The 14,168-nt window shown below is 52.7% G+C and overlaps 1 protein-coding gene across 2 annotated transcripts in view; it reads right to left on the minus strand.

The window, feature by feature from the left end:
* Positions 1-14,168, minus strand: part of LOC144945283 (smoothelin-like) — a 130,665-nt gene that overhangs the window by 44,037 nt on the left and 72,460 nt on the right. The window contains exon 1 of one of the 2 annotated variants that reach the window (XM_078873681.1): positions 1,414-2,863. The exons of the other annotated variant lie outside the window; for it this stretch is intronic. Within the exon in view, the coding sequence (XP_078729807.1) occupies positions 1,414-1,872 (459 nt within the window). The 5' untranslated portion in view covers positions 1,873-2,863. Of the gene's footprint in view, positions 1-1,413; positions 2,864-14,168 lie in introns of those variants that run through there. 2 annotated transcript variants of the gene reach the window in all.

Genomic DNA, 14,168 nt, shown 5'->3' on the forward strand with positions numbered 1-14,168 from the left:
CAAGTCTATGTGAATGTGGGTCTCTATGTAAGTTAATGTCTCTCTGTGTAAGTCGGTGTCAGTCTATGGGTCTCTATGCAAGTCTATGTGAGTGTGGGACTCTATGTAACGCATGTCTCTCTGTGTAAGTCAGTGTAAGTCTATGGGTCTCTATGCAAGTCTATGTGAGTGTGAATCTCTATGTAAGTTCATGTCTCTCTGTGTAAGTCGGTTTAAGTCTATGGGTCTCTATGCAAGTCTATGTGAATGTGGGTCTCTATGTAAGTTAATGTCTCTCTGTGTAAGTCGGTGTAAGTCTATGGGTCTCTATGCAAGTCTATGTGAGTGTGAGTCTCTATGTAAGTTCATGTCTCTCTGTGTAAGTCGGTTTAAGTCTATGGGTCTCTATGCAAGTCTATGTGAATGTGGGTCTCTATGTAAGTTAATGTCTCTCTGTGTAAGTCGGTGTAAGTCTATGGGTCTCTATGCAAGTCTATGTGAGTGTGGGACTCTATGTAACGCATGTCTCTCTGTGTAAGTCAGTGTAAGTCTATGGGTCTCTATGCAAGTCTATGTGAGTGTGAATCTCTATGTAAGTTCATGTCTCTCTGTGTAAGTCGGTTTAAGTCTATGGGTCTCTATGCAAGTCTAAGTGAGTGTGGGTCTCTATGTAAGTGTATGTCTCTCTGTGTAAGTCTATGGGTCTCTATGCAAGTCTATGTGAGTGTGGGTCTCTATGCAAGTCACCTATTTCTGGAATTGTCCCCACTCAGGTGAGCTCTGCGTTCCTGGTCCCCTTTCTGTCCAGGGTCATTATCACCACACCAAAGTCTGACTCACCACTTCCAACCACCTCTTATTTCTTAATCTCGCCCTATCTCTCTCTGCCCCCATATCAAAACATATCCTGTCGCTACAAGCGAACGTGACAGCACACGCACACACACCCAACGTCGCCGTGGCAACCTGAGGCTGCATAAATGCAGGGCCCTTCGGGGCTGCAGCCCAGACCGTCGAATTTTGCAGGGCCTCCAGAAATGTTGCGTACAACTTTACGGCGGTTGAAACGCAACTGCTGGGGCACTGTGATAGACCGTGTAGGTAATTTGATCGTTGCAACCGTAGCATCGCCGTGTGTATTGCTACCACTTGAGTGCCAGACTTCAATGAGTTTCACTCGTCTCGACTCTGATTTAGCGTCACAGTTGCGTAACACCGCATTGCAAAAAAAACACAGAACTGAAATAACCATGGGAAGCATTAAGCATCGTGCAATGGGTGACGGTCGTGGTGGTGGTGGTGGTTGTGGGAACGCAACAGCGTGAAGGAAGTGAATATCCAAGAGATAAGCCCCCTCCCCCAACAAACTTCTAACAGTCTCGGAGCCCCCATCAACCTTAACGTGACCCCTGCACAGCCCCGGGCGCTACTCACGAGCTTGATCTTCAGCGTGGTGTTGAACGCCGACTTCTGCGAACCGGCGCCGTCGAGGGCTACGGCCGCCGACGTCGGGCGCTCGTAGGCGGTGGCCGTGACCCCGGAGGGAGCCGCCGGGGCAACCGTGGCGAGCGGTGCGACGGAGCGATCCTCGACCCCGAGCAGCTTGGTGAGCACCTCGACGCGTCCGGCGAGCCGAGTCTGCTCGGCCCTCAGCCTCATGTTCTCGTCCCGGAGGTCGTTGATCATCTTGATGAGCGGACCCATCTGACGGGCCATCTCCTCCACCTTCTTGTCCACCGCCTTCTTGAAGCCGTGCAGGTCGATGCTGATCTCCTGCACGGCGCTGTGCAGCGGCCCCTCGCTGTAGGCCCCCAGCACGTGGGTCTGGATGCGAGGGTTGTTGTTCCCAAGCGCGGCGATGTCCGCAGCCGGCATCTTGAAGCTCACTTCCATGGTGGGAATATTCCGCTTTCTCAAATCTTCTCTCTCTATCTCTCTGTCTGTGTCTGCCTCTGCCCGAGCTCGGCGCGCGAGCGTCTGAGGTCCTCGCTGCGTCACGGTCGCGCTCAAGTAATGGAGCCTCTCGCCCCCCCGGGGCCGAGCGAATTTCCAGAAGTGGCCCTCCCCCCCCCCCCCCTGTTTATTTACGAAGCTGTCATGATGATTTAAGAAGTTACGCGCGCACGTTCTGAACGGTATCCATGTCGCACGCGCGTCTCTCCACCAACATCTCTGGCCAGTGGCTCGCTCGAACCTCCTCCACGTCCTCCTTCCTCCTCCTCCGATGACGCCTGGTCTTGCGTTACGTCAATGAATTGACTTCTTCTACTTCGCCGTCGTTGTCAAACGCTCTGGAGCCCGTGTCCCCCAACCCCCCACTCTCTCTCCTCTGGCTCGTGCCGTGCCAACACGCAGCCCCCTTCGGCCGCAGCCACGCGCGGCCGGCGTCCTGCACCACCACGACCACCAGCTTTGCCGGCAAGGAATTTGCTGCTGCTGCTGCTGCTCTTGCTGCTGCATGAGAAACAGCTCCGGCTAATGGGAAGCATTGATTTTGAGTGCCAAGCGCGTGGGTCGCTGGTGGAGACTGGAGGTTGGAGGGAGAAAGTTGGGGGGAGAGGAGGGAGGGGTGGGGGGAGGTTTGCTGTTTTGGGATTTCATTTGGAGGTATGGGATTGGAGACGAGGGGGTGGTTGGTGCTGGTGGGGGGGGGGGCGAGTGTTGGTGGGGGGGGGAGGCGGGACCGGTGTAGGATGGGGGGGGGTAAGGTGAGGGGGGGGCTATCGAAACTAACTTGGAAGTCACTGGGGATGGCAGTGCAGATTACGCAGTTTGGGAAAGAAACCAGATACAGCTGGAGCCAATCCAAATCAATGCATCTCCCATTGGGCTGTGGGCAGGACAGCTGGGGAAAACATAAAACTAATAGGCGAGGCTGTACGGGGCGGGCGGGCGGGTAGGCGCACCGCTGCAAGGCAGCGATGCTTGTTGACTTGCCCGGTCGCCGTTGATGCTTCGAAGGGCAGAGGCCGCTGAGCGACTTGGTCGTAATCAACAACGGCGAAGCGTCCGCAAGACGACGTTGATTGCTTTAATAGGCACGATTGTGCAGGAGGAGGGGGATGAGGTGGTGGGGGTTGCGTGGGGGTGTGTTAGGATATTTTTTTGAATTCCTCTTCTTCTAAGCAGCCCGACCAAATACATTTCCTGTTCTCGAACACTGTACGAATGTATTCAACGTTCCCGTAATCGTTGTATCTTGTATCGTGTGTGTGTGTGTTTGTATACTGCGGATTTTAAACAAAATACATAATTGTAGCCCTCGTGCGTTTTCTGACAAGGTGGACACACACACACACACCGTTACAAGATGTGATGTTACATCGCAAGAGGGTATGCAGATACATTAATTGAATTACAAATGAAGCCAATTGTTCAACGAAAATCCACGGTGTGGGGATGGGGGTGGAGGGGCGCTGAATATTTCATGGCGGTGCTGGGGAGGCTGGTGGTTTCGCATTTGGGAAATGGCCGGATCGTGGAATATTTTAGCGATGTCGTGTGATGGCTGAGCCATTCAACCCACCGCGTTCGGACACGAGCTTCACGTGTGCAACACATGTATGCAACACATGTGTGCAACACATGTGCCAATTGTCCGGGGGATCGAAGTCACGTGTACACCGCAAAAACGCGTCTTGAACTCCGAAGGGGGGGGGGGTGGTGATTTTTCTTTGTGTTCTGGCCTCAAAACTCTTAACGCTGCGCCCACGTTACACGAACGGCAAACTTTTCACCAAGTTCCACATTTTTATTAAAATCAAATGGGGGTAGGAACGTTTGTAAACAAAAGTACAATTAGGTCTATGTTAGCCGTGCGTTTTAATCATTGCGGTTTGCCGGTCGTCTCATTCGAGCTGTGATGGAATCTGAACTTGCCCGAGTCGTTCTGCCCTTACCGTGTGTCTGTCAGTCTGTCTGTGTGTGTGTGTATGTCTGTGTGTCTGTGTGTGTGTGTGTCTGTGTGTGTGTGTGTCTGTGTGTGGGTGGGTGGGAAGCAGTAGAGTAGCGGTTAGCGCGCTGCGCTACGAACCCGTCGAGCCGAGTTCGATTCCCGCTCACGACCAACACCGGTGACGATTCTCTGAACCGGTCATGGGCCTCCTCGAGGTCGACTGAGCCTCAAATGAATGCCTGGAGCGGTGTGCAAACATCACCACTGGGGAGACAAAGGTGATCGAGCCTGGTGGTGACCACACACACCCTCGTGTATCGTGCCGGCCTTCATAGACGCTCGCCAACGGCACTTGTCCCAAAAGTCTGTTAAGGCTACGGGGGGGAGGAGGGGACAACTTTATCTTTGTGGGCGCGTGATGTTTTTGTAATGTTTCGTCAGCATCCATAGGTGCTCACTGACTGTCCCAACAGACAGCATAGGCTATGGGCAGGGGGAAGGAAGACCCTTGGTCTGTTTGTGTTTTCTGCGCGTGGAGCAGTCCAATGGAAGTTTGAGATTGCAGCATATGGACGACTTAATTCGCAATGAGGTCTGTTCATGGATTTTTTTTGTATCCTTTTCTTATCACAGCCGGAACACCACGTCCAGTATACCCCCTCGCTCGCTTATTTTCGCGGTGGTTACGAGTTCACATGTCGCCTGTTTCCAATCTGTGTAGAGTGAAAGCCAGAAAATATTACGGTTCAAAACAAATTAAGCCTCCCCCCCCACCCCCCGGGCATGTGTCTCCTAAGCGTAGAGTTTTTTTGTAACTTAATGTCCGAGCCGTGGATTTTAGTGCCATTATATTGGTGTGAACCGCACATGTGGAGCCATTAAACGTGATAATGTTTATACGCAAGTGCTGGTGGGAACAGTGGTGTTTGAGCTTTCGGAGCTGACCTCACCACCACTCATTTTGACCGTGCCGGTCATTTGCAAGGGGCTCATTAACTGCAATTACCTTTAGCTGTCCGACCCGGGGCATTAAGAAAAATACCAAAAAAAAGTTCCGAGCAGCTTTGTGAATTTTTTTTTGTTTAATCTAAACTGCCGTGCCAACGATTTTGGCAAGTTTAGAGCCAGCGATGAAAATGTGATTCACGTGGTCCAAAGAGAAGCGGTAAAAAAATATATACACGTACAAAATAATGCAACTTTAGCTGTCTAACATGACGCTGTAATGTTATGAAGTCACTGTGCGTTCCTTTAACGACAGAAAAAAAAGACCAAACCGCACGAATCGAATGAATGATTCGTGCTCGCTATCGGTTGGCGAGCGCCCGTTGATTCCTTTGGCATTGTTCGAAAGAAATTGTCTTTTTTGGGAAGCCATGAAAAAAAAGCCCTTCCAGATTATTTCTTTTTATCTCTCGCGCAACTTTTGTATTAATAACAAAGCTAACTGATATCCCATAGCCCATTTTTTGGAGGCTGTTTGTCAGTTAATGGAAATGCGCTTGAAATGCAGTGGTTTATGTATTCTTGAATAATAATAAAAAATAAGATCACAATGATCAAATACAGAATACCGTCTCGCCCTTCGTCAATCCGCTGCTGGGCGAAGGTCGTCGTACAGCGTGTCAGACTTGTGTGTTGTTTGACCATACTTCACCGCTCAGGTCCGTGCGTGTTGTCACTCGCCGCTGATGTTGGCCGTGGCTGGCAATCGCACCGAGCACGACGGAGCATGCCAACCACCGTCCACCACTCCACCACCAATTTTATAGAAAATATATAATCACGCAATGAAAACCAATTGCATTTTTATAGTAATTAAAAATACGCAATCAACGTCCCAACTGCACCATGCTATTGCAGACACTTCTGACTTTTAAACAACTTTTATTGCCGCCAGCAGCAACAGCACTGGAGGCGATTCCGATACGAATAACAAAGTCACCAGCAACACAAATAAACAAACGCCATAAATCCACGCGCTGTGGCGCTAAATGCACCGCGCACAACACGAAAGAAAAGTCACGTGGTGGTGGTGGTGTTCATCGTGCACGCCACGGTGACGAGCGAGCGCTTCAGAAGGTGAACACCACGAGGTTGCCGTTCACACTGGTACAGAGGGCTTTTCCGGCTCCCCAGCGTTCGAAGAAGACGTGCACATCAGCGACATGTGTGTGGTACATGGCGTGCTCCAGCCGAAGCCGCGCCTTAAGCGGGCCCCTGAACACTGGAAGCAGCACAGAGCAGCCGTCAATGTCACCTTCCAGCATATTTTTCCTCGTTCTGTACACCGCCATCTTCGCCTGAGCACAGGCAAAGTTGACGAGGTCATGGCGCTTGTTAGCCAGGTAAGGCACCCCCTATATACGAAGCAGAGAAACACCTCATTCAAGACCCCAAACATTATCGCACCTCCTGGCCTTGACACTCCTCCTCCTCGAAGACACTGGTGGTGGAAACATCATCCGCATCAGAACATCACCGGCCCGATGCGTACATCCCCTTAGCAAACATTAAAAAATTAAGACACACGCCACAGGGCAACCCAAACTATGGCCCGTATAACAGCCCAATATAGATGCATGGCGACTCATAGAGATACACACGGACGCAAAGGGTACACTGAGACCCATACAGTTCCAGAGAGACTCATAGAGACCGATAGACACATAGAGCTACATAGGCCTATAGAGAGTTGCGGTACATTAAAGACAAGCCACAGTGCGATTGTGGGGCCACGCAACAATTCCCACAATGCATTGTGGTCTGCGTTCCTTCACCCGAAGAGGAACACGACACGAAATCTCTCTTCCCATGAAGCCCTCTCTTCGTGGCCAGCAGACCTCGACACTGGGCAGTTAGCTGCTCAACCACGCTGCAATCACACGCACGAACGGGATAGAATTGGCAAAGGCCGGTTGTGTCCCAGCTTGAAAGAAAACTCGCGCATTGTAAACCTCTCGTCAACGGCAATTGGCTGAGACCTCCCCCCCACCACCATGACTATATTTAGTGAAAAAAGCGGGAGAATAAATCTAGGGCACACGGAGCGAAAACACAAAACGTGTGTTTACGGCTGACGCACTGCCGCAGAATTTCGGCGTATCCAGTTTAAAACAAAGTCATCGGAAAGTTTGTCCGACACGTCAAGTCACTGCAGTAATAACAAACACGAAGCCCGCTATACCGCCGCCAGCACCACCCCCAGCACCAAAAGACAAAGGTCTCCCGTACAGCCTCTACAGACTGATGGGGCAAGTGCTGCTGTCAGCGAGTATCGCCTATGACGAAGGCCAGCCCGCTACACGATGGAGCGGTGTGGTCAGTACCACGCCCAGCCGCCTTTGTCTGCCCAGTGGCGATGCTTTACACATTGCACCGGGTACTCATTTGAGGCTGAGTCGACCTAGGCAAGGACCAGGACCGGTTCAGATGATTCGTCACTGCTGTTGGTTGCCCTGAGCGGGAATCTAACTCTGGCCGGCGGTTTTCATAGAGGCAGCGCCACCCCTACAAAGACAAAGATCCCCCGTACAGCCTGAACAGACCGTTGGGGGCAAGTGCTGTTAGCGAGCACCTATGAAGGCCGGCGCGGCACACGAGGAGGGGGGAGGTTGGTGGGCAACACCACGCACGGCCGCCTTTGTCTCCCCAGTGGCGGTTGTTTGCACACCGCACCAGGTACTCATTTTGGACTCCACCAAACCACCGACATTGTGAGTTTTCACTGCCGTGTGTCCCTGAAGGCCCGTCAACTGCACGGGGGCACCATTCCATGTCAGCCGAAATGTCCAAATTTGGCCATGGGTCCGCGCCGGCGCGCGCGCGCGCGCTCGCACGGCAAAAGTTCTCATCACCGCTTAGAGCTTTCGCGTTTTCGCCCCAGACACGCAAGTTCCCAAGGTAACCGACCACCTGACTTGGTCGCAATAGAATCAGATAGTCGAGCACCAGCACGGTTTTAATCGTGAAATCGCCCGGCCGGCGCGCCTCTGCTGCGTGGGGATATGTAACGTTACTCCTCTGTGCATGGGAGCAATTGTGTGGGTGTGAGTATGCGTGTGTGTGTGTGTATGTTGTGTGTGTGTCAGTGGTAAGTGGAGCGGTAGTGTAGCGATTAGCGCGCTGCGCTATGAACCCGGCGATCCTGGTTCGATTCCCGCTCACGGCCAACACCAAGTGACGATTATCTGAACCGGTGCTGGGCCTCCCCTAGGTCGACTTAGCCTGAAATGAATACCTGGTGCGGTGTATAAACATCGCCACTGGGGAGACAAAGGCGGTCACGCGTGGGACTAACCACCCATCCCCACGTCTATCTTTATACGTGCTTGCCAACAGCACTTTCTCTTTTGTGCATTAGTGGTGTGTGTGTGTACACTTGGGGGTGTGCATGCGCGTATGTGCATGTCTGTGTGTATGTGCTTGCCAGCGGTGTCAAGATCGACCCCCCTAGCAACAACGAAGGGTAGAGGAGCGACGCTCACAACAACAAACGGAGCGCCATGAGGCTAAAGTGCAGCGAGGTGGGTCTGTCCCGTGACCTCTTTACAGCAGAGAGAGCCTTCGACACTTCACGTGGCCTCGCATGTGCGTGAGTGTGTGCGTGTGTACATGAGTTGAGTGGGGAGCGGTAGTGTAGCGGTTAGCGCGCTGCGTTACAAACCTGGCGACCCGGGTTCGATTCCCGCTCACGGCCAACATCAGTGACGATTCTCTGAACCGGTCCTGAGCCTCCCCTAGGTCGACTCAGCCTCAAGTGAGTATCTCGTGCGATGTGTAAACATCGCCACTAAGGAGACAAAGGCGGCCGGGCGTGGTGTTTGGCCACCCAACCCCTCGTGTGCCGTGCCGGCCTTTATAGGTGCTCGCTAACAGCACTTGCCCCTACAGTCTGTTAAGGCTATACGGGGGATCTTTGCCTGTGCCTTTTGTGTGTACATGCGGGGGTTGCTGTGGCCACGATCAGTGAAAGGTGACATCAGAACTCTTGCCGGCCTCTCTTCGGTCAACTCGGGCAAAATATGTACTCCGTGTGTCGTGTAAACATCAGCTGGCCACACCACACCCTTGCGTGTCGTGCCTACCTTAATAGGTGCTCACTAACAGCACGTTCCCTAACACTCCGTTGAAGGCTATACAAGGAATATTTGTCTCCGTGAATAAGTACTGTATACGTGTGATTTTGTTTTTCTTTAACCAAGCATTTTCACAATTAACGGTGTCTGGTGACGGCATATTCATTACACCCGTAAAACAAATAGCTCAGCTTTGGTTTGCAAATTGCAGTTAGTTGAACGTTTACATATAGGTGTAACGGTGGTAACGGTACAGCCCTGCAATGTCTCACTGCTGGAGGAACGGCGTCAACTCGACGGAGCCCAAGAGAACCCCCTCCAGAGGGTGTCATTGGCCTACTCTTCCACGCTGGCCGAACATATTGCAACAAGCGGAGAGTGCCCACACTTTGCCCCACCACACGCGACTTGCCCATCGACCGACACGGCACGGGGCACTAACGTCTCTGGCTGCACGGTGGCTAGGAGATGTTAACTACCTCGCCAGGTATACAGGAGGTCTTGGGTTCGATCCCCACCTTGACTCCTGCTGCTGTATATTTGGAGTCTGTGTGTGTGTCTCTCTCATCATCATCACGGTGGCTAGGAGATGTTAACTACCTCGCCAGGTATACAGGAGGTCTTGGGTTCGATCCCCACCTTGACTCCTGCTGCTGTATATTTGGAGTCTGTGTGTGTGTCTCTCTCTCATCATCACGGTGGCTAGGAGATGTTAACTATCTCGCCTGGTATACAGGAGTTCGTGGGTTCGATCCCGACCTTGACGCCTGCTGCTGTATATTTGGAGTCTGTGTGTGTCTCTCTCTCTCATCATCATCACGGTGGCTAGGAGATGTTAACTACCTCGCCTGGTATACAGAAGGTTGTGGGTTCGATCCCGACCCTGACGCCTGCTGCTGTATATTTGGAGTCTGTGTGTGTGTCTCTCTCTCATCATCATCACGGTGGCTAGGAGATGTTAACTACCTCGCTTGATATACAGGAGGTCGTGGGTTCGATCCCGATCCTGACGCCTGCTTCTGTATATTTGAAGTCTGCGTGTCACTCTCCCCGTGGTCGCGTGGATTTTTGTCCGGGTCCTCCGGCTTTTCCCTCCCCATTTAGAATAATTTCCACACGATAAGCCACTTCGTTGAGCTATCATTTGTGACCAGATGTCTTATGAAAAAAGCTAGATAGCTCAGTGAGCCTTACCTGGTAAAATAAACTAGCTCGTACACATAGTAGTCGTTGTAGCACTGCAGGGTGGAGAGAGGTGGGGGTGGGCAATGTAAATCTAGATTGAAAACTCATTCACTTCGAACTGCGTTTATCTGTTTAGTTTGTTGTCCATCCCCTGGCACCTCCAATTAGCGTGGTTGGTAACGTACGGTGAGAAATAAGTTCAACATATGAACCTTACGGGGTACCATTGTACCCCGGCTCTCGCATATTGTCCGTGCTACAGTCATTTTTAGTCTGTTGATGGTTGGCGACGCGGCAATCGTCTCATCTCGACGAGCTGTACACGATGCACCACCACGGTGCCACGTGCGAGCGTTCATGGTTCCGGCGCAATCGTCCTCGCTGCGTTTCGACATCGCGGAGTGGCACCGATTGCGGATTGATTGGTACCCCAGTCGCGGAGTTAAGTACACCCCTGAAAAAAATTGTGTCCCAGAAATAACATATTTCATTGCCTCGGCCATTTAGTATTATTTGGTACCCCGGAGTACCGCCATAAGAATCATTTATACATTTAAGAAACTTGCTCCCTCTGTTTCAACTGTGGGCGATGGAATCGCTCCAGCAACCTTCGGGATTGCAAGTCAAGCGCCCTAAACCATTCCTCCCCGGCGTCGCGTGTACGACATCTTACAACACTCTCTGCGCGGTTTTTTACATTGAAGTGCGCACAACTGTAAATGCCCCGTTTCATAGAGACATTAGCAAGAGCGAGGATGACGCCCGGCAATTTGAATGATGGCTAGATTTGAAGCTTTCGTGACTGCAAGGATTCATACGTAGGTAAAAAATTAAATAAAAATTAATGAAAAGAAAATAATAAAATATTTAATGAATAAAAAATCAAGTGAAATGTTTTATTATTATTTTATTTTTATTAATTTTAATTTCATTTTTTACCTACGTGACTTTACCGAAAAAACTAAGAGTATGAATTTGAATGAGGCTGTAAAGTAAAATAAAAACCTCGCCGGCCAGCTCGCGTGCAATGCGAGTTTCCACGGCCGCAGGTTTGCTGGACGGTGCGGAGGCGTGGACCATCGTAGGCATTCTCTCTTGTTCTTTCGGTAAAAATAGAAAAAATAATAAAATAAAATAAAACACGACGTTTCGGTCGCAACACAAGCGTCCGTCTTCAGGTGAGAAAAAAATATGATCCTACAACCAAACTCCCCCCCCCTACCGTGCCTATATAAAGCAACACGTGAAGACGGACGCTTGTGTTGCGACCGAAACGTCGTGTTTTATTTGATTTTATTATTTTTATACCTACGTGACATTACCGATAGAACCAGAGAGTATAGATTCCTGCAGTCACGAAAGCTTCAAATCAAGATTGTAGACATTGCTGCTGGCTGATTTGGATCGGCCGCAGTCCTCCTTATTCCACGCGCGATGACAAAGACGCCTTCTTGGCAACCGATGTGGTTCGACTTCGTCACAAAACGTGTCGCCGTTGCGTCCGCGCGAGAGCGGTCCTCCTGGGGCCTGAGTGGCCGAGTGCGAGGGAGGAGAACGGCTGCGGCGGCAGATCCGTGGCGACACCGTCGACCCAGCCTCGACCTCGATTCGCAAACTCCTGCGGACAATCCCGAGGTTCAGATGGCGGTCGACGGTCGAAGTGAGGACTGCGACCCAGCCCCCGTAATCCGTGTATCAACAAAATCACTCGAGACGCACGTGTCCGGCAGCCAAGAGGAGGTTGTGGGAACGCCGTCGCGAGAGAGGTCGCACGTTCGGCGCGACGGCTCCTTCGCTGACCATGCGCGCGATGAGCGAACGAGCAGCCACGGGGGAACCCGCCTGCCCACCTGCCCGCCTGCCCTCCTGCCCGCCTGCCCGCCTGCCCGCCTGCCCACCTGCCCGCCTGCCCACCTGCCCGCCTGCCCACCTGCCCACCTGCCCTCCTGCCCACCTGCCCGCCTGCCCTCCTGCCCACCTGCCCACCTGCCCTCCTGCCCACCTGCCCACCTGCACTCCTGCCCACCTGCCCACCTGCCCTCCTGCCCACCTGCCCGCCTGCCCGCCTGCCCACCTGCCCACCTGCACTCCTGCCCTCCTGCCCTCCTGCCCTCCTGCCCACCTGCCCTCCTGCCCACCTGCCCGCCTGCCCACCTGTCCACCTGCCCACCTGCCCGCCTGCCCGCCTGCCCACCTGCCCTCCTGCCCTCCTGCCCTCCTGCCCACCTGCCCACCTGCCCGCCTGCCCACCTGCCCACCTACCCACCTGCACTCCTGCCCTCCTGCCCTCCTGCCCACCTGCCCATCTGCCGGCTGCGAAAGCGCACTCGGGGATGTGACGCGGGGAGTTATCTTCGCACGCACATCCACATGACGAGCGTGGCTTTATCAGGAACACGGTGAAGACACTTTCGTTTCGAGCGATTTAGTTTAAAGAGGGGGGGGGAAGCTGGTATGGGGGAGCGCGGGCATATACGGGGGGGTCATACACATTTTAATCAGGGTGGTGGGGGGAGGCACGACACTTCAACTGTTGAACAGACTTCACGCAAACGTTAACAAACGGCACGGTATGATTGTGTCTATCGCGCATTCTGCGCCAGATCAGAATCAGAATATGCATTTATACTGCAAGGAGGAATCCGATGAGCTATCAAGCTCTTTTTTACCGGCAGGGGGCGAGTAAAGACGTCACGACGACAAACGCGATCACCAGCCCCTCCCCTCCCGCTGAAGAAAGGTCTCTGCCGACTCTTCAGTCGACTAAAACTATCGCAGTTTTACTAATAGGGGTTTCCCCCTTTTTTCTGCCAACAAAACTGACACCTTTTGCAAGGAATCATGCTTACATTAACCACAATACTTGCAGTCAAATGCAAACAAAAAACAATACTCTGATGGGGGAAAAACCCTATTAGTATATTTTGGTACTGGCAAAGGAGGTCCCATGATATCGCAGTTTTGTCATCATAATCTTGGTCCGTGGCACCAACGCCCTTGGCCATAATGACAGATCTTTTTTTTAAAGGGACAGGGGAGGGGTGGGCGGGGGGGGACTAACCCCTCCCCCGCCCCCCCCCCCCTGCCCCCCAGTAGACGCTGCGTAGCCACCGGTCGTAAGGGCCCTGCATCACATGACTGCGACCAAATTCGGAATGTTGGCACCGGCTCCTGGAACTCGTCCTTGGCAGCCTCCCGGCACTGTTGTTGGGGGAGGGAGGAAGGCGGTGGTGGGGGGGGGTGCGGGGGATCGATTGGCCGTGTGTTGTGTCACGTGCGTCGGAATAGTCGACATTCCGGGTTTCTCCAGGGCTTTTTTTGTAGCGCGGTTTGGCTACGTACGGTGCGAAAGAAGGTCAACATGCATACGTACGTGCAAACGCACTGCAAGTCTCCCTCGCTTCGTGCGGCGGTGGTAGTAGATGCGTTCCAAAAAAAGGGCGCACAAAGCGAAACCGCACAAGGGGGTACAGCTGCCTGCCAAGTAGTGCACACAGTACACACACACACAGTGCACACAGCACACACACACAATACACACACAGTACACACAGCACTCACAGCACACACACACAGTACACACACAGTGTTGTCCCACGTCCGACCGCATAGCCGCGTGTGGAGCGAAATTAAACAGCGTATAGCGAATTGTGGGTAGAAATAGGTTAGCCGCGTGCGCAGCGCCAAATCGCACGAACCAAACCCGCGTAGAGTGAGGAACATTTCGAGAGGTGGGGGGGAGGGCGCGGGGGGCAGCTTTGCGGTCAGATGTTCGTGCCGCGTTTTTTTGTGTATGTGCGTTGAAACTTCTAGCCAACGGTGCTGATCGAATGGTGCGGGGGAATGATGGAATCGTCTGGGTCACCCCTTGTTGAGCCCAGATTGCTTGTCACATCGCCAGGCGGCGAGAGAGAGAGATAGAGGGCGAAGGCTCGTACAGAGCAGTAGATCGATCATACTTGTTGACAGTGACTGCGGTGACGATGAACCATCGTGATGGTGCGGTGTCAACCGACGCGCTTGCGAAGATC

The sequence above is a fragment of the Lampetra fluviatilis genome, chromosome 37 (assembly GCF_964198595.1).
Source record: "Lampetra fluviatilis chromosome 37, kcLamFluv1.1, whole genome shotgun sequence".
Classification (NCBI taxonomy): domain Eukaryota; kingdom Metazoa; phylum Chordata; class Hyperoartia; order Petromyzontiformes; family Petromyzontidae; genus Lampetra; species Lampetra fluviatilis.